The sequence below is a fragment of the Hydra vulgaris genome, chromosome 14 (assembly GCF_038396675.1).
Source record: "Hydra vulgaris chromosome 14, alternate assembly HydraT2T_AEP".
Lineage (NCBI taxonomy): Eukaryota > Metazoa > Cnidaria > Hydrozoa > Anthoathecata > Hydridae > Hydra > Hydra vulgaris.
The window spans coordinates 21,573,473-21,599,435 of record NC_088933.1 but is presented as its reverse complement, the minus strand read 5'-3'; the positions used below and the strand labels follow the sequence as shown (position 1 = coordinate 21,599,435).

The following is a 25,963-nucleotide window of genomic DNA, read 5'->3' as shown; positions in this document are numbered from 1 at the left end:
CATTGAAAACTCCATGTAAACTCTATCTTCACTGATCTTCTTTTTTTTTTTTGGCAAGGCTCAAATTCACCGTCAGTATCAGTGGCACTCGTACCACTTGAAGATTCTCAAAATCTTTCATCCTTTCTATGTCCTCTATAGCTTTTTTCTTTGAGATTTCTTTTTTATGTTGTTCTTCTCTACGCATAATTTCTATCATATCTAACATTTGTTTTTCCCCTTCTATCATTTTTTCTTGATAAAATTTATCTCTTAAGTTTTAAGATGTCTGTTTTATAAACAGGAAAAACACAGTTTGCTTCTTTTATAAAACTCTCTGTTTTTATTTTATATTGCTCTTCTTTCATCTTGTATATTTCCATAAGGGTTCCAAGACTACACAGTTTCTTGTAGCGTTCATAAGATTTCTTAAGCTTCTTCTTCACTACTTGTTCTGTAACCCGAAATCTTGAATCAAACCCACCCTTGTCCCAAATACTTAACAGTTCTCTCAGAATGCATACTCCAGTAATTCTCCCCTGTTACTTTTCGTACACTTCCCGCCAATGCAAAGCATAGATCTTGACATTGTCTTTTGTGCACAGGATAGTTTTGCGTTTTGATTATTCTTGCTTGACCTGAGCCAATATATTTGACGACAAACTTCTCCCAGTGTGGGTAGTCTAAACATATATAAAAGTTTTTATCTTTTTATTTGTTTCAAAAGTTTTTTACCTATAAAAAGCTTTTCCAATTCATTATTTTAATTAAATCTTAAAATATTACCTGTTTGGTGCAAACATATGTAATGGATGCTGAAGTATGTAGATTGTTCTTTTACACCTATTAGTTCTCTGTGGAGCTAAACTTATGTTGAAGGATGTACCTGAGGCTTCTGGTTGACAATCCCTGTTAGTCTTAAAAGAGGTATATCTAATTGAAGGAAGACTTCTGCAACGTGTAGTTACCAAGGAGCTCTCCTCATTTTTCTTAGTTTACTCTCATTTCTTACATTACTCTGTCCATTTCTAGTCCTTGGAGATTTACGAGGAAATCCATCATCATCATCGGCCATTATTTATTTTAAGAAAATTGTTATCATCTGAAAAGTATAAAATGAAAGGATCTTATAATATTTTACATAAAAGCAATTATTTGAATAGAGCATTAATGCGGCTAAAACAATGACAAAATATTCCAAAAACAACATATTTGAATCTGACTATTATTCATCCAAGACACAATATTTCAATTTTTGTATAAAAAATCTCATTTTATGTCTAAAATAAGACATCTTAATTTGTGGCTGAAAGTCATGACAAAGGTCTTTTAGAAGATTCCATGCAAATAAACCGAAAAGAGGTTGGAAAAGACATGAAAAAAAGTGATTTTATGTAATTTTAATTTGGTTTTTGACTTTATTTGTCTTTAATTGTTGTAAATGACAAGTTTGTACAAGTATTAACTCTTAAATGAAAGATTTTTTTTTTCAGAACAAAAATAAATGTAAAATGGACAATTTTCTCCTATTCAATTCATAAATTAGGGGCTCCGAAAGGGAGGGGGTAAATAATTCCATGGAACCTCGCATATGAAAATACCTTGTACTGGAACCCCTTTACTTAGAGACCTAAAAAATTTTTTGGTGTGTCCTGGGATCAAATAAGGATGATTGAGATAGGGTGCATTTGAATTTTTTTTGGTCAGGTTAAAAATGGGACACCCTACTTTGCATTGCTGGCTCAGATGTTTTGAATATTTTTTACATATAGGATACAAGCTAGATAATAAAAAATACTTAATCTAATCCCCTGCTGAAAAAGCATCAGTAAAATGTAGAAACAAGTACATTCAACTGATGTTTAGAGAAGAGCCAAGTCTTATAGTTGATATGCCCAAACAGGGTTTTGGCAACACGATGGAAACACTGCCAGATGGGCATTTGAAAATGCTGAAACTTTCGCTGATATAATGGGATATTCAGTAGATGTGATTATTAGATTGAAGACAATCCTAACATCAGTATGCTCCTGTTATGAGTTGAACTCTGAAAGTTTTGGCCAGTATTGCTATGAAACTACAGCTCTTATACTCAAAAACTATTGCTGGTATGTGGTTCCCCAATTGTTCATAAACAATTGTTCATCGCTTCCAACAAGGCTGCAAGCAGCCACTAATTAAAGTTAGAAGTTACTGGAAGAGAAAAGATGAAGATTGTAGAGCAAGATAACGATTGACAGATGACTTAAAGGATTGCAAATTATATGAACCAGGAAAGCAAGATGAAGGAAGCGAATTCCAAAGAGCTGATGTTCGAGGAAAAAAACTAGAGGAATAAGCGTTTTTGGAGCACTTAGGAACAGTCACAAAAAAAGGATGACACTTAATTTGATGACGAGTAACACGAGAATGAATTTTAGTAGATGGCACAAGAGACGCTAGCTTTTTAGAGCAGTGCCCATTATAGTACTTGTAGAAAAGGGAAAGAGAAGCAACATTACGACAATGTGATAATGGTTGGAGGTTGGCTGCAAGAGCAGGTCCAACTATGTTTACAATGCGTTTTTGCACCTTGTCTAAAAGAGAAAGGGTATCATCAGAAGAACCGCCCCAGATATGGCAACGGTATTCCATACAAGGCCGGATTTGAGATTTATAGACATAGAGAATAGAATCCGAAGTAAGAAAGTGACGAGCTCGATAAAGAGATGCAACCTTAGCAGATGCTAATTTTGCAACTGATTTGATATATGGTTTCCAAGAAAGATTGGAAGTGTGAGTTAATCCTAGAAGATGAAGAGTAGATGACTCATCGAGTACATCACCGTTCATAAATATAGGAAGATCTAAATTATTGCGATAACGATTGGCTGAAAAAAATTGAGTTTTATCTTAATTAAAGTTCACCAGCCACTGTGAGCCCCATGCTTAAGCAGAAGTGAGATCCTTTTCAAGCTCAAATGCCCCCTCCAAGGTCAGAGAGTGTTAGCTTCTTATCATGACAAGAATAAATGGTAGTACCATCAGCGACCAATGCCACCTTCGATGTGAGAATATCTGAAAGATTGTTAATGTAAATTAAAAAAAGTATAGGGCCAAGGATAGAACCTTGACTAACCCCTGAGGTTACAGGATATGAAGAAGATTGGTGTCCATCGAGGACAACTTTTATACTATATTTAGAAAGAAAGGATTCAATAATCTTAAAGATGTTACCTGATACATTGTAAAAAAAAAGCTTATGGAGAAGATCGGCATGCCAAACTTTATCAAAAGCTTTAGAAATGTCAAGAGCGATAGCCTCAACCTCTCCACCTCTATCTAATACACGATAAAACCTATCAGTTATTATTGTTAGCAAATCAGCTGTAGAATGAGAAGATCAAAATCCATACTGATGAAAGTTTGCTGTTAGATTTAAGATGAGATATTAAGTGCTTGTTAATTAAAGATTCGAAAACCTTGCTTATGGTTGCTTATGAAGAAGACTAATGGGACGATAGTTAGACGAATCAAATCGCTCTCTAAATTTTTTGAATATAGGGATACCGTTTTCCAGCAGGCTGGAAAACAAGACATTTAACAAGTGATAAGCACTTGTTAAATAGTTTTAAAAGTATAAATGACAGCTCCGAAGAACACTTCTGCACGACTATAACAGGTATGTTGTTTGGACCACAAGCTGTAGAAGAGTCTAAGTAGGAAATCACTTTAGATACAGAAGCTGGAATGATACAAATGTCAACTAATGGATCAACGTGTTTGTCGGCTATATCAGGTAGTACGCAACTAGTGGAATGAAGAGATGATATTGATGAAATGTTCTTAGCAAACAGTTCAGCTTTGTTTTTAGTTGAGGTGACAAAATTTGAACCATACAAGAGAGGTGGAATTTGCCCTTATTATTGATACTATTAAAGATTCTCCAATAGTCACGAGAGCCTAGTTTTTGAAATGAAATACGAGATTTCATGACCTGAGAATAGTGGCTTTTGGCATTAGTTTGGGAAAACCTTTCTACAATGGTTTCTTGCAATGGTAAACAGATGTCTGTATTCTGAAGAATTGTTTTGCTGATAGATATAAAAGTAATGGTTTCGATTGAAAATTGCAATAGAAAACCATGAGAAAAATGAGGTTTTACTTGGAATTGTCAAGAGGGTATAAAAGATTCCATGCCAGCCTGAATCCAAGAAGTTATGTAAGAAGCACATTTGTCAGCAGGAAGGTAAAAAATTTCTACCCAAGGGCCATCATGAAGAAAATCACGCAAAGAGTCCCAGTCAGCCTAAAGGTAGTTGAAAGAGGTATGATAATAGGGGTATTCTAATGATGAAGAATGAGGTAGTAGATTTAAAGAGATCAGACTGTGATTAGAAGCACCTAAGGGTGAATGTGAAGAAACTGAGCACTAACTAGGATCAGGAACAAGACATAAGTTGAGTAGAAAAGGTAAATGATTTGGATTGTTAGGAAAGTGAGTTGGAAAGTTGACTATTTGAGTTAGAGAAATGCAAAATTTTTGGGTTTTAATGCCTGCTGAGTCACTGACACTTGAGCTTAGCCATTCAGTGTGATAAGCATTGATGTCGCCAACAACAATGATATTGACTAATAGATAAAGAGAGAGGGCTTGGTCAATTTGATCAGAAATAACATCGAAAAGAGTGCAGTTTTGAGATAAAGGAGAGCAATATAGAACAAAGAGAAAGGTGATAGAGTAAACTGCTACTAAACGAAAGCACATAAAAGAATAGTTAGTGGATTCATATATATTTTCCCCACATATAGGGGAGTTCTTACGAATGTAAATGCCTAGTCAAAGCGTGTGACTTTACTAAGTAAGGAAGATAACCTTCAACACTAAGATCGCAAGGTGAGACAGCCAAACTCAAATTAGTTTCACAAAGAGTGAGTAGATCTGATAAACTTTGCAAGAGATAAGACTCAACAGAAGAAAAGTTATTTTGAAGACCACAAATATTAGTGAATGATAGGTTAAGAGAATTTGGTGATGACAATAGTTTTTTGTGTTTTAAAGTTTGGGTACTGAAGTCATTTTTAATTTGTTAAATTTGTTAAAGAACTTGACTCAAAGCATAGATATAACTTATTACACTATATAATAGCCTAAGCAATTGCCCCATTACTATTAATAAACTCTAAGCCGTAACAAAGCACATTAAAAGTAGGAACAGTAGGAACAAAACAATGCACATCAAAAGTAGGAATAGGAACACCATCCATGCGCAACATGGCAATGTTAGTACTCTGATATTTTACAGCTTTTGATGGGATCAGCCTCTCTGAGAGCTACCACAGAGTTTGGAAACCTGACTACCATAAAACTGAGTTTCAGAGCTGTACCCTCACATTAGGAGATAATAGAATGAGTTGCCTAGTCATAAAAACAGAGAGACAAGTAAAACCCTCGCATTGAGTCAAGAAGATTCAGCATTCAACATCCTAAACTGGAAACAATGTATTATAAATACATCTGCGCCAGCCTTTGATATTATTTTGTCTTTTTAATTGGGACGGTTGTTTTCTTTGTGATATAAAATCATAAATTTCACATGAAGGCAGAGGTTACAAATTTTGTATGTTGTTTTAATAGGTTTACAGCATTTTATAATTTTCCACTTTATTGTGTGCTATATGTTGTTTTCTTTTAAACTCCAAATCTCCTTAGAAAGCTAAATGATTTGCGTGTCTAAGTTTGAATGGTGTCTCGCTGATACCGAAATATATTTTTTTCTTTTTCTTTAGGATTAGGATTTTCATCAATCACAGTAGCCTGATAAACAATATTACCTAATAAACACTGATTGTTCAATGGGCAAGCAGTCTTTGTAATGTAGTCGCAAGTTCTTGCATACAAATTTGTATCACTGTGTAAAAGTGCGACGGAGTCTTTTGATAATACTTGGTGGGTGGTTTGAATCAGTGCTCATTGTATGGTTGAAAAGAATTGTTATTGAGGTCAAATGTCACGTTGAGATAGTTAATTATTTTTATATTGCATTGGATGGAAATGAGAAGATCTTTACTTTTTAAAATTTTTACAAAATGTTTTTTGATTTTTTCTATTTGCTGACCATTTTTGTTTTTAAATATTGCTAGCTATTAATCACGATATAGACCAAAATCATCTCTATTATAATACTGCAAAAGTTGGAATGAAAGAAAAATTCCTACTAACTCACATACTTCAATACCAGCGTAAGCACCCATTGTAACATCAAAAGGTTCACCTTTTTTCTTAATCCACGCATCTTTGTTGTTAAAAAGTAAAGTTTTCCTTGTGTTTCCTATTAATGTTTTGTATTCAATATTTATTATTAGATGTTTTTCAGCAAAGTTGATTGCAATGTTAATTTTTCACTTAGTGAAGGATAAGAATCATTGATGCCAAAAACTAAAAATTTGTAGAGATGTTTATCCTTAATTTTCAAAAACCAATCAGTGACGTAAAATTAATAACTTACTGAGGAATTCATTGTTAGTTTTTGATAAAATAATTTTGCTAATTTTTCCAATCATATTGTTCATTGGCTTTAAAAGTTGTACTGTACGATTATTAGCAAAATTTACTTTGTGATCTTTTAAAGAAACATTTAGAAGACCCATTTGTCTTGATTTTATCATAAACATCATGGTTTTGCAAAACATGCTTGCCTTTTTTATTTATTTTATCTTTTAATTTTGGGTCAGCTAATATATATATATATATATATATATATATATATATATATATATATATATATATATATATATATATATATATATATATATAATAAAATACTTCCTAAATAAAAACTGAAAAGTTTTATCGTTTCGTTGTGGACAGGAAAGGTATGCGATTGCACTTTATTCCTGACCACATGTTTATTTTATTTTTTGTGACAACTTAACCATGGCTTTTAAGATTTTTGAAAATGTTTTGAAATCGAGAAATTGCTTTTAAAAATTGTATACTTTAAAAGACATATTTAAATTATCGAAAGATATTGTTAATAAGTGTATTTTTTTACAACAAATGTAAATGTTTTTAAAACAATTTTTGCAGTTCATAAACAACAATGAAAACGATTGTTTTAATAAACTTTTTGATGAACCCATATATTTGATAGTCGAAAACATAACAAAATAATTTTTTTGTTATGCTGTGTAAACTTTCTAATAAAATTTGTTTACACTAAGCTGAACACTTTTAAATAAAGATATAAAATAAGTTATTTTAAAACGTTTTAAAATAAGTTATCATAGAATATTAAAACGCTATATATTAAAACGCTATATAATATCATAGAATATTAAATAAAACTTTGTTTCAGAAAAAATTTTTTTAATAATGAATGTAATTTTTTTTAACAACGAATGCGTTTCAATAAACTTTTTAAAAAAATACTTTTTAATAATTTAAATAAAGTTAGTTTTTTATTAAATGATTATTAAATAATATAAGTTTTTTTTATTTAAAAGAGTTCTCCTAATTTTATAAAAACATTAGAAAAGATCAAAGTTTTATAGTTTGTGGCGTTGAATTTGTATTAGGAGAATTTTAAAAAAATCTTTTAATTTTTTTAAAATGTCTAAATAAAACTGTTTTTATGATTATTTTTTTATTTGTTTATCTATTATTTTTATTATTAAAAAAAAATCATAAAAATAATTTTATTTAGACATTAAAAAAAAAAGAAAAAAAAGATTTATTTGCTATTCTTTTAATATAAAAAAAAAATTACTTAGGAACTCATCAAACCAAAGGGACGAATTATTCAACCTTAACGTAATTACTAAACATAATTAAAAATAACTTTCTATTAGAGTTTTAGTTTTTCTGATTTATATTAGTTAATTTTTTTTAAAGCTAGAGGTTTTAATTTTTTTTTAAATTTCTCTTTTGTTAAGGTTTCTTCCTTTTTATCTAGTTTAGTCTGTTTATAATTTTTTTTCTGTGTTGGTTTTGTTCAGTGCTTTTTTAATTATCTAAAGAGAGGTCAAGCTTTCATAAAAAACAGTTACATGCATGGTCAAGATTAGAGTGCGATCGTGGGCCTTTCCTGTCCACGACTGATATATATATATATATATATATATATATATATATATATATATATATATATATATATATATATATATATATATATATATATATATATATATATATATATATATATATATATATATATATATATATATATATATATATATATATATGTATGTATGTATATATGTATATATATATATATATATAAAGAGAGGCCTTGGCGGGAATAAATGAGCGTGAGAGTGGAGAAAAGCTCTTCTAAAACAAACATGGCGAGTCATGTGACTCAACAGCTTCTTACGAGAGCTTTTAGTTTTTGCACGAGCTATCTGTTTATTCCATAAAAAAATTTCTTATTAAATACAAAACTTGGTTTTATACTTGTTACAAATATACGTTTGTAATGTTAATATTATAAGAGTATATACATAACAAGTGTCATTTATTGCGCTATGAAAAAATTCTTTAGACGAGCGTTGTCTTTGGGTTTTTACACATCTATCTAGCTAGCTATCGTTTATTTGTTAAAAGCATTACTTATTTGATCAAAAATTTGACAAAGAGCTATAAAATTTTCTACTGCTTATAAAAATTGTTTTATATTTTCTTATTGTAATAGAATTCAGGCATTTTAAGGATTATTGTAACAATCAAAAGTTCCTCATTAAATAATGTATAATATATACAATTCATTACATAAAATAAAAATTATTATACAATAATAAAGGGAAATAATTTGATATTTTATTAGTTAAATAGTTTTATATTTTGTCAATATAATTTAGAGTGTAATAATGTTATATTTATCAGTTAGTCATATCAAATTAAAAACAAGTGCATTTCAATTAGTGCTCTTTTTTAATTATTATTTTTAATTGCAACAACCGAACGTTTTGAAAAGCATTGCAATTTATTATGCAACTAATTTATATTTTCTTATAAAAATGACTTTGTATTTTTCATTTTAATTATAATTATAATTATACTATTGAGAGAAAAAATTATACTTTTGCGAACTTTTGCGAAGCCGTAAATTGCTCCCGTAAACCATTTTAGAGGAGTGTGGGTGAGAGCTAGAGCTAAAGCTCTCGATTCCTGCCGAGGCCTGTATATATATATATATATATATATATATATATATACATATATATATATATATATATATATATATATATATATATATATATATATATATATATATTTATATATATATATATATATATATATATATTTATATATATTTATATATATATATATATATATATATATATATATATATATATATATATATATATATATATATATATATATATATATATATATATATTAGGGTGCGAAATATTTATTTAATTTCGCTTTTTTAGAGTACCAGGTTTTTGAAGAACTTCTTTTACATATATTAGGGACCCTCTAAATATTCAAGGGACTTGGGGCACCTCTAAAAATGTTTTTTGTTCTAACATATTTAGAACTCAGTCAATGCAATTTTAAACATTTAGACTATGCCAAAATTTATTCACAAAAATATGGAAGAAATATATATTGAGGAACAGAAAGCAATGGTGAAATCTCTCATGTCAATTCATCTTGATGGTTTTCCTCCTACCAAAAGTGGCTCTGAGGGAAAATCAGGTTTCCCAAAAATGAAACGGTATTTGTTTAACTACAATTACTTTTTGCTAAATTTATTAATATCATCAATAATCAGATTGTCAAAGGTTATAAATTTACAGCTCTCAAATTTTTTAAATAAAGTTAAATATTTGTTGAATTTTTTTGTTAGTGGACAAAATAATGTTATTTCAATGATGGATGTAAATGATGATAATGAAGTATTAATTAAAGCTGTGTCTGGTCTTTCATTCAAATTACAGGTATCAAATTTGCATTTCTAATTAAGGATAATCATGAAATGATGGTGATATTGTAAAATGCTCTTTTATATTAGGTTACAGTTATGGAGGCTTCTGGTTTAAGTTCTATACGCCAAAATCGAATTATATTTGTTGTCATGGAGGTATCTTTTAATACATAGGTTTTTATTAATATATAGAATTATATACATATAGAATAGGTTTTTAGTTACATTTAATTATAAACATTTAGAATAGGTAGGTAATTTTTTTGAGGCAAAGCCCCATACATCTTAAACTCACTATCAAGGGTGGAGCCTCTTGTTTGTCCACATGATTCCTTATCAAGTCACATATTTTTTCACAAACAAAATTAAACAAAATTAATAGAGCAATAGATATTTTGTTTGTAATTTTCAGTTTTTAATTTTTATTAATCAATGCAGCATTGTGGTCTTATGAAATTATTAGTTTTTTTTAATTATTTCTATTATTAATTATTTTTTAGAAAAATAATTAATAATAGAAATAATTAATAATAGCAAAATATTTAATAGTAGAAAAAATACTTAGAAAATATAACTCTTCTACAATTTTATATTCAAAAATATCCTTCTATTTACATAAGTTAAGTTAGTTTTGTTTTTTTAACATTTATTATTTAAGCTTGAATGGCTATAGTTTGTTACCTTGTAACATTTCTATTTCTATTTCACTTTAAAATATATAAAATATTTCATCAGGTTTATAAGGCAATCATCAGGTTTATAAAAATTTTTTGACATTTTTTCTTAATAAACCTATTGAAGGAGAAACAGACTGTAGAAGAAAAAATTGTTTATACTAATTGTTTATTAGTATAAACAATTTTTTCTTCTACAGTCTGTTAAAATTGTTTATACTAAATAAGTGTTTTTACTAATTTATTTTTGTTCTGTTTTTTAAGAACATCAAGCAATAATAAATGTTTGTAAAATGCACTAACATAATTTACATACTAGTGTAAACTATATATATTATATATATATATATATATATATATATATATATATATATATATATATATATATATATATATATATATATATGTATATACACACTCCTAGTCTGTGTTTACTGGGACATTTTTGGGACAACAAAATTTTTAAACAGGTGCACAAAAATGTCCCCGATAATGTTAATTTCCCCGTAAGTATTCGTTTTTTTGTAAAATCTGTCCCTGTAAGTGATTCTATAAGTGTATATATATATATATATATATATATATATATATATATATATATATATATATATATACATATATATATATACATATATATATATATACATATATATATATATATATATATATATATATATATATATATATATATATATATATATATATATATATATATATATACAGGGGCTATAATTTGGTCCCCATCTTGGCACCTGACATAAGGAAATTTGGCATAAACATTGCTGCATAGGCATTTTTTGTGAAAAAAAAACAATATTTGTCCTATAAAAAAAAGAAAAAAAAAGGTCCTTAGATGATGCCCAAAAAGGTCCTCAAAACGTTGCCCAAATACGTTCAACACTGTTGAAAAGAGTGTAGAATAGCCCCTGATATAAATATATATATAAAGTAGTCGTGGTGTAGTGGTTAGAACGTTTATTTTAAAAACAAGCGATCCATGGTTTAAAATAAGCTCTGGTGATATTTCGCATCATCGTTAAGAAAGGAGGCATGAACTTCATAGTTAAATGCTCTTCCCAAAGCTGTCCCAAAGAGACCATTAGGTCTTTTTGGCTATTTCTGTCAACCTAAATCCATATGGTTTAATTTGCATTTAAAAAAATTTTTTAAAAATTGAAAAAGATGTCCTGTCCTAACCTCATTGACAACATCAATCAATGTATGTACTTAGGCCTCCGGCTGCTCACTATTTCAGTAGATGTCAGATTGCCAACCTAAATATTCTTTTATATAGGGTAAGGTTGGGTAATATGGATTGTTGGGGTAATATGGATATATTCAATAAGTATGCATGGAGTAAGTTATCTATACATAATGCTAAAACCTGAAAATTACCAACAGTTTATGCACATAATTAGCTTCTTTTATTTTGCATTAACAATTTTTATATTTGATTTACATGAATAGTTAAAATGCTAAACATTTTATTTTGAAAAAAATATAAAAAACATTACGTTTCAAAACTTTTGTCTGCATATTTATCCAAGAATAATGATGTAAATTTATTAGTTGGACCATGATGTAACAACATGTAAAATTTAATTTATAAGTTCTATAACCCATATTGATAAATAAACAAAAATCTAAAATAAGGTAAAATGAATATACAGGTAAAATGATAGTGGGGTAAAATGGATATATATAAAAAGTATAAAATCCTAATAACATTATAGAATTTTGTTACTGAATCATAAGCTACATGACATTTATTTATATACTATGCTCACTTTTGCTTTTAAATATAGTATTATACATTTTTTAGTTACATATAATAGTTTTATATAATGCTACTGAACTATTTGCATTAAATTTGTTTTTCTAGGATGGCGGGTAAAACTTTAACTCCCATCTAAATATATTTTATTTTTTCATTCTAATTATATTAAATTTTTGTATTCCTCATTTTATTTATTTTATTATCATATTTTACTTTGTAATTAAATTTTATATTTTATATAATTAAAATTAATTTTATAATATTTTAGATAAAATAATGACTGAAATAAATTATCATGCCTGAAATAAAATATCAATGCAAGACTATTGATACATACAATCACAGCATGTTTATGACTGCCATACAGCTTGTTAAGGAAGGGGAGTCAGTATACAATGTATCAAAGTCTTCTGGCTAAAAAGGGCAAAATTTTAACAGCTCAAGGTGTTGTTGCAAGGTTGCAAAAAAAAAGAGAAGAATAAAACTAAAAAGAAGAATATTATTAGTAAGAAAAAGAAATCTGCTAGTCATAACCAATACTGTTTGACGTTTTAAATTCATGAAAAGTAATAAATGTGATATATGCTTCAAATATAATATAAGTATCCATATTACCCCACCAGTGGGGTAATATGGATATATGAAAGGTGTTGTTAAAAAAGAATTAGTAAGTTAGTTCTACTCATTGTGAAGTTATACAATAACTTCACAATGAGTAGAACATAAATATATTGAAAATATATTTATGTTCTACTCATTGTGAAGTTATTGTATACACCCTGAATGTAAAGAAAAATAACAAAAGTTTTTATGGTGGTTATTAACTTAAAAAAAAATTATGTTAAAAATATATATCTGAAATTCTATCCATATTACCCATATTACCCCACACCATCCTATATATATATATATATATATATATATATATATATATATATATATATATATATATATATATATATATATATATATATATATATATATATATATATATATATATATATATATATATATATATATATATGTATATATATATATATATATATAGTTTTAGCAAAAGTTTTTATGGTGGTTATTAACTTAAAAAAAAAATTATGTTAAAAATATATATCTAAAATTCTATCCATATTACCCATATTACCCCACACCATCCTATATATATATATATATATATATATATATATATATATATATATATATATATATATATATATATATATATATATATATATATATATATATATATATATATATATATATATATATATATATATATATATATATATATATATATATATATACATATATATATATACATATATATATATATATATATATATATACATATATATATATATATATATATATATATATGTGTGTATATATATATATATATATACATATATATATATATATATATATATACATATATATATATATATGTGTATATATATATATATATATATATATATATATATATATATATATATATATATGTATGTATATATATATATTTTTTTTTTATATATATTTACATATATTTATATATATATTTATATATATATATATATTTATATATATATATTTTGATTTTTACAATTTTTATATATTGATTTTTACAATTTGTTTATTAGCAATATACCCATGAAATATTTAGGGCTAACTTTTTTTTTTAGTTGGCTGTTAAAGCTACCAATTTTTATTTTATTTATTGTTATTATTTTTTTTTAATTTTTTTGATTATTTATTTTTATATTAGCGCCACTTGATATTTAATTTTTTTTGTTTGTTTTGTTATAATGATTGATTGTATCAAAAAAATGAAAAAGCATTACAAACTTTAAATGGCATCTTATAAAGAGTTTATTTTTTTTATAATTCCATATAAGTCCATCATTTATTTTTCAAAATAGCATTTCAAAGGAGTTTAGATACACTTGTTATCAAGAATAAATATACTTGTTATCAAGTATAAATATATTTCGTTAGAGATTGTCCATAATTTACGCAGCACTAATTTTCATTAACAAGCAAAACAAAAAAGATCAAAAGTTCTTCTTTGCAGAACCTTTAGTTAAATAAAAAAACAGAACAGCCCTTTAAGTTTAATGAAAATCCCAGAAAAAGAACTTAAGATCTCCTACTTCCTTTTTTAATTTAGCGTTGTGTAATTTCTGGGCGATCCCTAACGACAAGAATCTAGACTCCCTCAATTGTTTTGAAAAATTAATAATAGAGTTATATCCATAGTAACAGTTTTTTATTTAATTAATTATTACAATACTTATGCTTGAAGCAATAGAGCTTTTGCAATGTCTTTGTTTATATTTATAGGTTTTATTTTTTGGAAGATAATAATTTTTTATAATAGTTACATCAGTTTAGATATGTGACAGAGTGTGGGAAAAGTGAAAGCAGAAATTTCCTTATAATTTAGAAAAAAGTTTTCTAAATTGTAAAATAATAAATAAATTTAAGATAAGTTTATATAAGTAATAAAATTAAAGCTGATGTTTGGGTTTAACATAATTATCTATTTTGTTAAAGCGTGCATAATAAATATTGTTTAATAAATAAAAATTTTCTTAAAATAAAGTTTTATTATTTTTATCATAAATTTTTTTTCGGTTTTTCATCCTTTTCTATTTTTTACAAAAAAGTAAATTTCTTGTAAACATGTAATAACACTTCATCCATTATGTTCATAAAGTGCACGTTTAATTTTTTTTGTAATAAGGCAAATGAAAGCACAAGGTTTTTTTTTTAATAAATGGTACTTAGAAACTTAAATCTTTGTCTCAAATAAAAAAGCACTAGTAATGTATTTAACATGACTTTTTTTATTTTATTTTGCAACAAGTAATATTTTGTATATTTTTTATTCAGCCTACAGTTGAAATGCTAAGCATATTTTTTATTCAGCCTACAGTTGAAAGGCTTAGCATATTTTTTATTCAGCCTACAGTTGAAATGCTAAGCATATTTTTTAGTTTTTGCTTTTGTACTACTTACATAATTGCTTAGACTTATCAACTCTTTTATACATCTCATTACACAAATCTATTCTATTATCACATTGAAAATAAAGGCAATCTCCCATCTTTTAATCTTGAATTAATTGATGTAATTAAATTTAAAAACATTGAACCTGATGGTATAAGCTTTGAGTCAGTTCTATCAAAACTAAAATTACTGAATGAAAATAAATCAGAGAGAGCTGACAACTTTGTTCAGTCCTCAAAAATTGTGATATATTGTTTCCTTTACCATTAGCTCTTATCTTTAGGGTATTACTCAGGACCAGTCAACTTCCAATTTAGTTTAAGTATGCAAGCATAACACAAATCTATAAAAAAGGTGATGGTATTCATGGTTTAGTTTTTAAATGGATAGAAAGCTTTTTAAAAAGTAAAAGACAAAGAGTTGTTCTTGGTGAAGTTGTTTCTAAGTGGCTTGAAATTTTTAGTGATGTGCCACAGGGCTCCTTTATTGGACCCTTGATATTTATTAAATATATTGATGATCTACCAGACAAGTTAGTCAATATATGCAAATTATTTGCTAGTGATACCAAGATTCTAATAAAGCTAATCTCAGAGGAAAGTGCCTCAAGTCTACAGAAAGATTTAAATGCAGCATTCAAATGGACAGGCTTATAAGATTTAACGTCCAAAAATGTGGAATATTGCACTATGAAACAAGTAATGCAATTAGAATGTTGAGTCCCCATACTTAAAAAGTGACTGTAAAGTAATTGAAAGAGTACAGCATCAAGTCAACAAATTTGTTAAATCAATTTCGTTGTTATGTTATGAAGAGCATTTAAAAGTTTGATTGACAACTCTAGTTCTATTGACAACTCTAACTGAACAGAGAGAAAGGGAAGGGGGGTATGATCCAACTATATAAATCATGAGCAAAATAAATAAAACAGAAAACAACATAAAGATTGTTAAAAATCAAGTTATATGTCACTGTTTCAAAAATTACAGAGAAACAACGAAAAATCTATTAAGACATAATTTTTTTTTACAACAGATCTGAAAAACTTGTCCTCAGTTAACTTCTCTAAAGCAAGATTTGACTGTTGAACAAACAACAATCGATCGATTAGGCTGTCACAGTATCCTTAAAAGCATACTCCAGTATTGTTTAATAATGTGTTAAATATATTGTTTAATAGTGTTTTAAATAGATTGTTTAAAATTGTGTAAGTTTAAAATAGTGTTTTAAATAGATTGTGTAAAATAGTGTTTTGAATAGATTGTTTAAGTGTTTTAAATAGATTACTTTTAAAGTGATCCTGATTTGCAGTGTTGAGTTTTTTATTTAAGTTTAAAATAAAATCAATTTTTAAAGCTAAAATTATAAAAATCATTTGTAAATTTAGCTTGAAGGAGATAGTAAGTTACAAACTGACCAAGCAGAGGCTGGAGCTCCTTTGTGAGTATTACTTTGTTTTTTTTTTTAAATATGTATTTTCTTGTTTGAAATATGTATTTTGTGTTGGAGTTTGCAAAGTCCATTTCTATTAAAAGAGAAAAATTTGTATATTCAAAAATTAGGATTGATAAAAAAAATGATAAAGTTTAAGAACTCTTTATAGTTATTGAGATGTTCGGGTTTAAAGTTTGCTTACTCAGCATTTTTGCAACAGTTTTTTTCATTAGATAACAGTACTAATTTAATGAATGAAATTTGGTACATGGACAGTTGATTAAATGGCATTGTCTACATTTAAATACCAATTTTTAAAATTTGTTAGATCACCTTAACTAAATGTAAATTGAGTAAGAAAGGCATTTTGGGTATTTTTGAGTTCAAAATGGTTATGTTACCTCAATTGTTTTTTTTTTGATTTACAACTGTAAACAGCAAAGATAACTTTTAAAGAATAAAATATTGCAATTTTTCACTTTTTCTAAATATTAATTTAAGTATCGCAAATCTAAATTAGCTAATCTTACCTTTTTTTTGTAAAATGTTTTTTGGAGGGTTTTTTTAAGTCATTAATAAACTTGTTGTACAAGGGGTGGGCCCAAGGTCAGGGAAAGAAGAGTTATTTTTTTAAATAATAACTTTTTATAATAAAAAGTCTCCATTTTGAACTAAAAATTTCAGTGAACTCAAGGATTTTTTTTTGGTTTATAATAATTTATTTTACTACTCGGTGTAGTTAAGGCAATTTTAAGATATTATAGCGTCTGTATGATATTTTGTTGACTATGACATATTTCTGTTTAATGATCAGGTCTGTGAATTATGAAAAGACGAAAAATATTAAAATGATAAATTTTGCGGTATCATAAAATATAAATGTTTATAGCAAAAAAAGCCAGACTGAAGAATCTTTTTTTAAAAAAAAAATCTTCTTAAAATCACAATCACTTGTCCAAATTTAAATAAGATTTTAAATAAATATGTTGTTTAGGTAAAATGAACATCATAGTTTAATAAAATGATTCTACTGATTGTTTATTGGCAATTTTTTTCAATTATAAGCTCTTTCTCGGTCGGAACTCTAGTATTTTTTGTGAAAATCGATAGAAGTATTGTGTTTTGACAACTATATACAGGTGATATATGTCAGAACCGATTAGAACAAGGATCAATAGTAAATTAAGGCACTTTTTCAAAAGATTTTACCTAAATTCATGTTAATGCTAATGAGCGGAATTGATCTAAAGACTCCAAAATAGTGTTCTTTAGGTTCACTATTATGGGTCAGAAGAACCTAGAGTTCATTTGGGGATACCGCTTAGAGTTTATTGAAGAATCTAGAGTTTATATGGGGATACCGCTTTTTTTTCGGCAACTTTGGGGTGGGGGTGATATTTTTGAGTTTAACCCCCATCCCCATTTCCACCTCCTTCCCTAGTTAAAGCCAGTGCCGCGACAATGATTTTTAATCATCATTTATTCAATTTTCATTTTAATCATTTGTGTTTATCTTGTTTAGTTTTATCCTAGGATAAGGAGTTAGTTTAATATAAGACTTTACTAGGATTGTTTTAAGTATTTTGAACATTTATTAACTATATTTTAGTATATTTAATTTTAGTATTTATTAATGTTTTAAATAATCAGTAATTACATTTTTAATTAATATTTACATTACATAATTTATTTACATATATTAAATCGCATAACATTTGTAAAGTTAACAAAATAGTTTTACATCTTGTATTCATATAACTATTTGAACAAAAAATATTAGCATTTAATAAATGTATTTACTAAGGCGCCTTTAAAATTAAAGATAATTATAGAAGAGATAATTACGGTAAACATAATTTTAAAAATGTTATATTTGTTTAGATAAAAAACATTATATTTTTAAAAATATATAATATTTTTTTAATCATTAAGTATAACTAAAAAAATGTTATTTAATAAATAAGTTACATTTACTATGGATAATTTTAAATAGATCTTAATGAAACTTATTAAGTTATTGCAATCATTATTTTTATTATTTTAAAAGTCAAAAAGAATATGGAAAAGAAACAAAACTTTCTTAAAAAGTTTACATTTCGTATTTTCCTCATGTAAACTTAAAAAGCAAGCAAAAGATCAAAAGTTCATTCATTCAAAAATTAAATTTGCGCGATAGTTATTAAGACTGAACTTTTTTACTTTTGTTCATTTATTATGAAAAGCAGTTAACTCTTAATTGCCAAAAAACAAAAGTTAACTTTACTCTTAATGAATATTTTAAAATCGTTCTTTCAAAAAAGCAAATTTGTTATACATTATTGTTATAGAATTTTGCAATGTGTTTTTAAATTTAAGTTTCATAACAACATTCTTTTTTTTTAAACTAATGTTCAGTTAGTAACTGATAAACAGTTACGTCACGTAATTACTTAAAAAAGCTATTTCTTTTTAATTTATTTTATCGACCGAAAGAAAAAATGAGTCAGCCAAACTAAACTGAAAGTTATTTGTATACTACTGCATTTAAAACTGAAATTTTTTTTTCTATTTTTAATAAAAAAGCAAAAGAAAAAATTAAAAATCAAAATAATTTTTGGGCGCTTTTTTTTGGACACCCATACCGCATACTAAAACAGGTCTGGGTTCATCCCTGCGGGTAGTAAAGAGCTTTTGAAAATTATGTATATAAAAAAAGGTTTTTTTAAATGTTAAAAAAAACCAAAAGCAAAAAAAATTATAACATCTAAAGCTCTTGTTTAGACATATGCTGATAAAATTATGCTATTTTAAATAAAAGAATTCGAATAATTTGTAAATTGCCTTAACTACACCGAGTAGTCAATAATGTTGTAGATGCATACAGTTATGTATGTAATTAAATTTAGGTTAACTTTTTAAATAATTTTTGTTGAGTCAATTTTCAAAATTTTGGTATGAATGACCATTAATTCATTTAATGCATATTTTCTATTATGGGCCTAAAAAACCTGAACTGGAACAATAAAAAGTCAATAAATGAATTTTATAATCTCCTTCTGGTTCTTCTTTTTTGGTTAAAGTTCAGTTTGTAAAGAAGTTGTACAAATGTTAATCTAATATTAAAAGCACCTTTCTGGCTCTTTGGTACTTTCCATAGTAAATCTTGTAATGTTGATTAAACTTTATTTAATTGTACTTTATCAATCATTGTAAACAGAGTTTTTTTTTTATGTTGGTCTCAACATCTTATCTACATCTAAAATCTGTGCATTCGCGTCATCTTTGTGATGGCAAAGATTGATAAAGGTTTTAAAGTGTCAGAGAATGCTTTGTATTTTGCAAAGTATTCATCTTTTTTTTTTTACCTAGATACAGCAATTCGAAAATATTTTTTATGGTAACAGCAAACTGTTGTTTAAAAATCCTCCACAAACAAATAAAGTAGCTTTCTAAAATAAATCATGTTTTTTATTAGTTAAAAACGTTAATGGTTATAAAAAATTTTGGCTTTTATGTGTATCCTTGCCTGTATCAATAAACATTACATTTTATTCAATTAAAACATGTTTTCCTAATTTAAATTCTTAAATACCATTTGTAATTTCTTATAAGAGATTAAAAAAACTAAATATTTATTTTATTTTATTTTAGTTTATTAAAAATTATTTATACTTTTCGTTTGGAAAAGTTTGGATCCTATATTCATACACATCCAAACTTCTTTTTAAAGGATTTTCTTTTATACATTATTGAAAGGTAATATTTAGTTTACCTTTTAATTGAGGGAAAGCTCAAAAGTATTTGGTAATAATTTATTCAAGTTTAATCTTATTTTTTGTTTCTTCTTAAAAATACTTTGCAAATTGAGTTGGGATGGTGAAAGGCGAACTTGCCTATTCAATTTTAGGATCTACCTTTTTAACCAACTTTTATATTTATAAGTCTTTTATTCATAAACCTTCTTTTTCTAAAAATAGTCCACACAGTTTGTTTACTCTTTAAAAAAAAATTGATTTTTTTGAAGAAAAAGAAAGTGAAAAATCTAAATTTTTTAGAAAAAGAAAAGTAAGGTAGTAGAAGTAAAATAATAAATTTAATTTAAATAATAAATAATGAAAATTGTAAAGTAATAACAGTAAAAATAATAGTTAATATATGACTTTAACTTAAAGTAGAAAATTTATTTTGAAAAAAGTTATTTATAAAAAATTATTTCCAAATTATAAACAATTTCTAATAATTTTGCAATATTATATGATCATTTTTATAAAAGATGGGAGACACAAGGTGACTGGACAACTAACCAGCCTTTGCCAATATTAAAACTTCGCTTGATGGCTGAGCAATCTTCTAAGCTAATGCTCTCTGATGATAAGGAACTTGCTTGTGTAAGTTTATTATTTTTACTTTGAAAGTTTTTGTGTATTCTATAATTTTTTAAATTTAGTTTGTTTTCTAAATTAAAATATCTTATGAACCTTTTTTAATATTATGCTGTGATGTATGGACTATGTCATTATACTGTGATGCATGGACTATTTCATTATTAAAAAAAGATAAGCATTAAAAATGGTTGAAATTGTACATAAGTGGATAAAAGCATGAAAATTTTACCAACTACTCAGATAATTATGCTGATCATTTAGAGATTTGGTGGCAAAAGGTGGCATGATGGAAACTGGCTTAAATCAAACCTTATCACAGTTTGTCAAAACTTTAATAAGTTTTAAATCATTCAGCTAAATTTCAGAAGATAAATCATATCAAGTATATTTTCATAGCTTTACCGGAAATGACCTGGGTGCAAAAACCACGATGTTAGTGGCTGCCATCTTGAGTAATAAATGCTATCAGTGTTGTATTTACTCAACCTGCAGTGCATATACTATCATAAAAATTGTATAAGAAAATGCAACAAGTAGGAATTGAATTGGTGACTTTCACCATCTCGATTTATACTATTTTTACCTGGTGAACATATTACATGCTTATCTATGACAAAGTATACTTGTTGTTGTGTAATGACTTTGTAAATGAATAGGTACTAACAGTCATCCTCCTTTTATAGCTAGATTGTGAACTAGCTATAAAACTTTGATGGAGTTACTTTTTCTAATTTTTTTTCTAAATTTTGTTAACAATCTGAATAACACAGTTACTGCAGCTAACAAGCCAAAAACACTTGATAAATATATAAAGTCTTTTAATAAAATAAAACCATGCTTCATTTTAATATCTGGTACACTCCCTTTCACAGCTGCAAAGAGCAGTACATTTTAAGTTGATACAAACACATTTACAGCATCGTGCTAGCACGCTGTACAACCTGTCTGACATTTGCATTGATTTAACTCAAAACAGCATTTATCAGTTTCAGGAAGCAATATCCATATGGGATACCAATTACTTCCAAACCCGGTAACAGTTACATTATCTAAACAAGGCCAAGCAGAACATGCTTTTTTTTAACTTTGCTTTAAAAAACTGAGATCGTATTACTATCTGCAAATGCATAGAAAGCCATTTTTAAAAGAAATTTTTTGCATTCAGAATCTTTTCTTTAACTATAGGTAACAATAACTCCACATTGCGGAATGCAAGATAACTATGAGTGGTACACTATGGTACCTCATAAATCATGGAGTGGCGATACTATTAAGCTAAAAGTCTCCATTAAAATGGAAAGACCTCAAAATGTGAAAAAGGGGGGGTAAAGTTTTTTTAATAATTATTTTCATTAAAATTTAAAAAATTGTATTTGAAGTTATTGTAAATAACTTGAATTATAAAAAAATATTTTTAAATAGATTTTTATATGCAAAAGGTCAGAACATATGGAAACAATGGAAAAAGAGATATTTTATGCTTATACAAGTACACTTTTTTATTCTTTTATACTGTCTTTAAATTTATAATTGTTTTAAGTTGTTGTATTATCAGGCCTCAGCGGGAAGCCAGAACTTTAGCTCTAAAATGGTTTACGGGAGCAAATTACAGCTCTCGTATAAGTATAATTTTTTCTCTCAAAAAAAAAATTACCATTGTATTTAAAATAAAAAACACCAAGTCATTTTTACAAAAAAAAAAAAAAAATTAAAAAACAGATCCAATTGAAATGCAAATGTTTTTGATTAAATTGGACTAATTGATAAATATAAAATTATTACTCTAAATTATATTAATAAAATATATAGTTTTTTAACTGATAAAATTAAAATTATTACACTTTAAATTATTGCATAATAATTTTTATTTTCTATAATGAATTATATGAAATATTTTATATATTAATTACTTTAATACAATATTAACTTTTAGTATGGAATTTTTTAATTGTTGTAATAGTTCTTAAAATGCCTGCCTTCTATTACAATAGGAAAGTATAAAACATTTTTTATAAGCAGTAAAAACTTTTATAGCTCTTTGTCAAACTTTTTATCTAATAAGTAATCTTGCTAATAAATAAATGCATAGCTTATTTGAAAACCCCAAAACAATGGTCGTTTATAGAATTTTTTCACAACATAATAAGTGACTCTTGTTATGTATATATTCTTGTAGCATTAATAATAAAAAATATGTTTGTAACAAGTATAAAACCAAATTTTGTATTAAATAAGCAATAATGAATAAGTGATAGCTTGTGCTAAAACAAAAAGCTCTTGTAAGAAGGTATTTAGAGGAGCAGCTTGCATGGCTCGTCATGTATGTTTTTGGAGAGCTTTTCTTTGCTCTTGCGTTCATTTACTCTTGCCAAGGTCTGTATTAAATTATCTTTTTTTTTTCTTTTAATAAACTTTTTGTATGTAAAGAAACTTCTAAATAAGTATAGTTAAAAAAGTTACAATTACAGGGCTTCAGTACATTGACTGACCTGACAGTACATACATTGACAGACATACATTGACTGACCTGACAGTACATACATTGACAGACATACATTGACTGACCTGACAGTACATACATTGACAGACATACATTGACTGACCTGACTAATATGTAGAACACATAGGGGAGTACCACTATATTGACTAAGGGTTTGGGTTGGGGTAGCAATCTGTTTATTCATCTTTGTTATTATTATTATTTTTTTTTTGAAAAAGTTGTATGGAAAAAGTAACTAAAAAATGTTACCAAAATGTTATCTATATACAATATAGTAAATACATTAAGCAATCTTGTATCTTCAGTTTACTGTATAAAAAAAGGTGAACTTTGATTTGAAAGTAACTAAAATATGATGGCTTTTAATTGGGGATACCGTTTTTTCCCCGGCAATGTTGAGGGGGGGGGGGGGATTGCTTTTGTAGTAGCCTTTCTCTTCCCCTCCTCCTCCTAGTTAAAACCAATTCTGCAGCTATAAATATCACTTTGTTTGTGTTTGCCTTGTTGAGTTTTATCCAAAGATAAAGAGTTAATAAATAATAAAATAGCATCTCGTTGTAAAAGACATTTCTTTAAATACATTATAATAATTTTCACAGTGCTTTAAGCCTTTATTTGAATAAAAGAGATTATTATGGTAAACTTAATGACTAAATAAATATTTGAATAAAAATGCGTACATTAAATAAGTTACATTTACTAAGATATTTTTTTAATTAAAGACATTGAAGTTTAAAAATGACCAAATCTCAGTAAAACTTTTTTTTAAGTTATTGTAATCGTTATTTTTATAATTATTAAAGTCAAAAAGAATATGAAGAGAAACAAAAGTTTCTGAAAAAAGTTTTTGTTTCGTTTTTTCCTTTCCTAAAGTAAAATAAAATGGTTGAGGGTCTCTAAGGCTACAAAACATGAAAGCGAAAAATTTACTTGTTTATATTAGTGAATAATAACTTTTAGATAAAGGTGTTAATAAAAATGATTTTGATATATATTTGAATATATTTGAAGTAGTACTAATAATATAAAATTAATAATATAAAATTAATAATATAAAATTATTAATTAAAAATTAATTTAATGCAACGTTTTAATAACAAAGATAAAAACCAGACTGTATTGTTGAAAAAAAAGAATTTAAAAAAATTCACTTAAACATTATTTGTTTTAACAACCGGTTACCAATAAAGTGGCTAACTAAAGATTTCATTCATTCTTTTTTTTTTTTTTTTTTTTTTATAATTCACCTCTCCAAGGCCGAGAACGCCACTACAGATGAGGAGGCTACTTGTGGTTATAACCCTCTCTCAACTCTCTAACTCCAAAACACGAACCTTGATGAACAAGGCCGCTGCGCGAAGAAACAAGTTGAGCGCGGTACTACCAGGGACGTGGCGGGAATCGATCTTGGAACCTCTCGCTTATAAAGCGAGCGCTCTATTACTACACCACTACCGCATTCAAAAATTAAATTTGCTTGATTACTATATTGTTATTATGTCTGAAATTTTTACTCATGTTCATTTATTATTTAAAATAGTTAACTCTTAATTGGCAACAAGCAATGAGTATTCTAAATGAATTTTTTTAAATCATTCTATCTTTCTAAAAAATTTTTTTTCATATATTCTATTACCTTTAAAATGAGTTTCAAAATAAGATTTATTTCATTTTTTTTAAAATCTAACATTTGGTTAGTAATTAAATGACAGTTTTGAACATTAAACAAAATTAAAAAAAATTAATTAGAAGCCAAAACTTTTTTTCCTATTTTAAATAAGAAGTAACAAATAATAAATATTTGTTTGGGCGCCCACACTGCTCCAGGGGTACCAAAACAGGTCTGGTTTCATCCCTGAACTTGGGTCTCAAAATAATTTTTTTTTAGATTTCAGAAATAATAAATTACTTATTTGAATACAAAAAATAAAACACCTTTAAACTAAACTTGATATGGTCATTCTTCAAGAATATTTTTTGTAAGACATTTTGTAAGATTTTTTTTTTACAATGTTTTTTGATAATAAATGTTATAAATTTTAAAATCGTCATAAAGTTCTGATTCTTTTGAGATCCAGGTAAATATATTTAAGAAAAAATTTATTTTAGTGATATATTTAACCCAATGAGTAATCAAGAGTTATTGGGGGTGACCTTTTTTAAAAAGTAAATAAAACCAATGACTTTTTAGTTACTAAATAAACAATCGCATTTTATAAGCAAAAAAGTCAATATGAAACTCACACTTTTTAAAGTCTTTTTTATTATATGTAGTTAGCACAAGTTTTTTCAATTTTTCTAATCGATATCTAAAAACA

General features: G+C 26.4%; 1 protein-coding gene across 1 annotated transcript in view; it reads left to right on the top strand.

Moving 5' to 3' along the window:
• LOC100207361 (calcium-dependent secretion activator 1) overlaps nucleotides 1-25,963 on the top strand; it is an 87,918-nt gene that overhangs the window by 13,027 nt on the left and 48,928 nt on the right. The window contains exons 4-10 of the mRNA XM_065818158.1: nucleotides 9,532-9,683; nucleotides 9,816-9,906; nucleotides 9,981-10,049; nucleotides 16,735-16,787; nucleotides 21,034-21,148; nucleotides 22,331-22,470; nucleotides 22,568-22,634. Of these exons, the coding sequence (XP_065674230.1) occupies nucleotides 9,532-9,683; nucleotides 9,816-9,906; nucleotides 9,981-10,049; nucleotides 16,735-16,787; nucleotides 21,034-21,148; nucleotides 22,331-22,470; nucleotides 22,568-22,634 (687 nt within the window). The remainder of the gene's footprint in view (nucleotides 1-9,531; nucleotides 9,684-9,815; nucleotides 9,907-9,980; nucleotides 10,050-16,734; nucleotides 16,788-21,033; nucleotides 21,149-22,330; nucleotides 22,471-22,567; nucleotides 22,635-25,963) is intronic.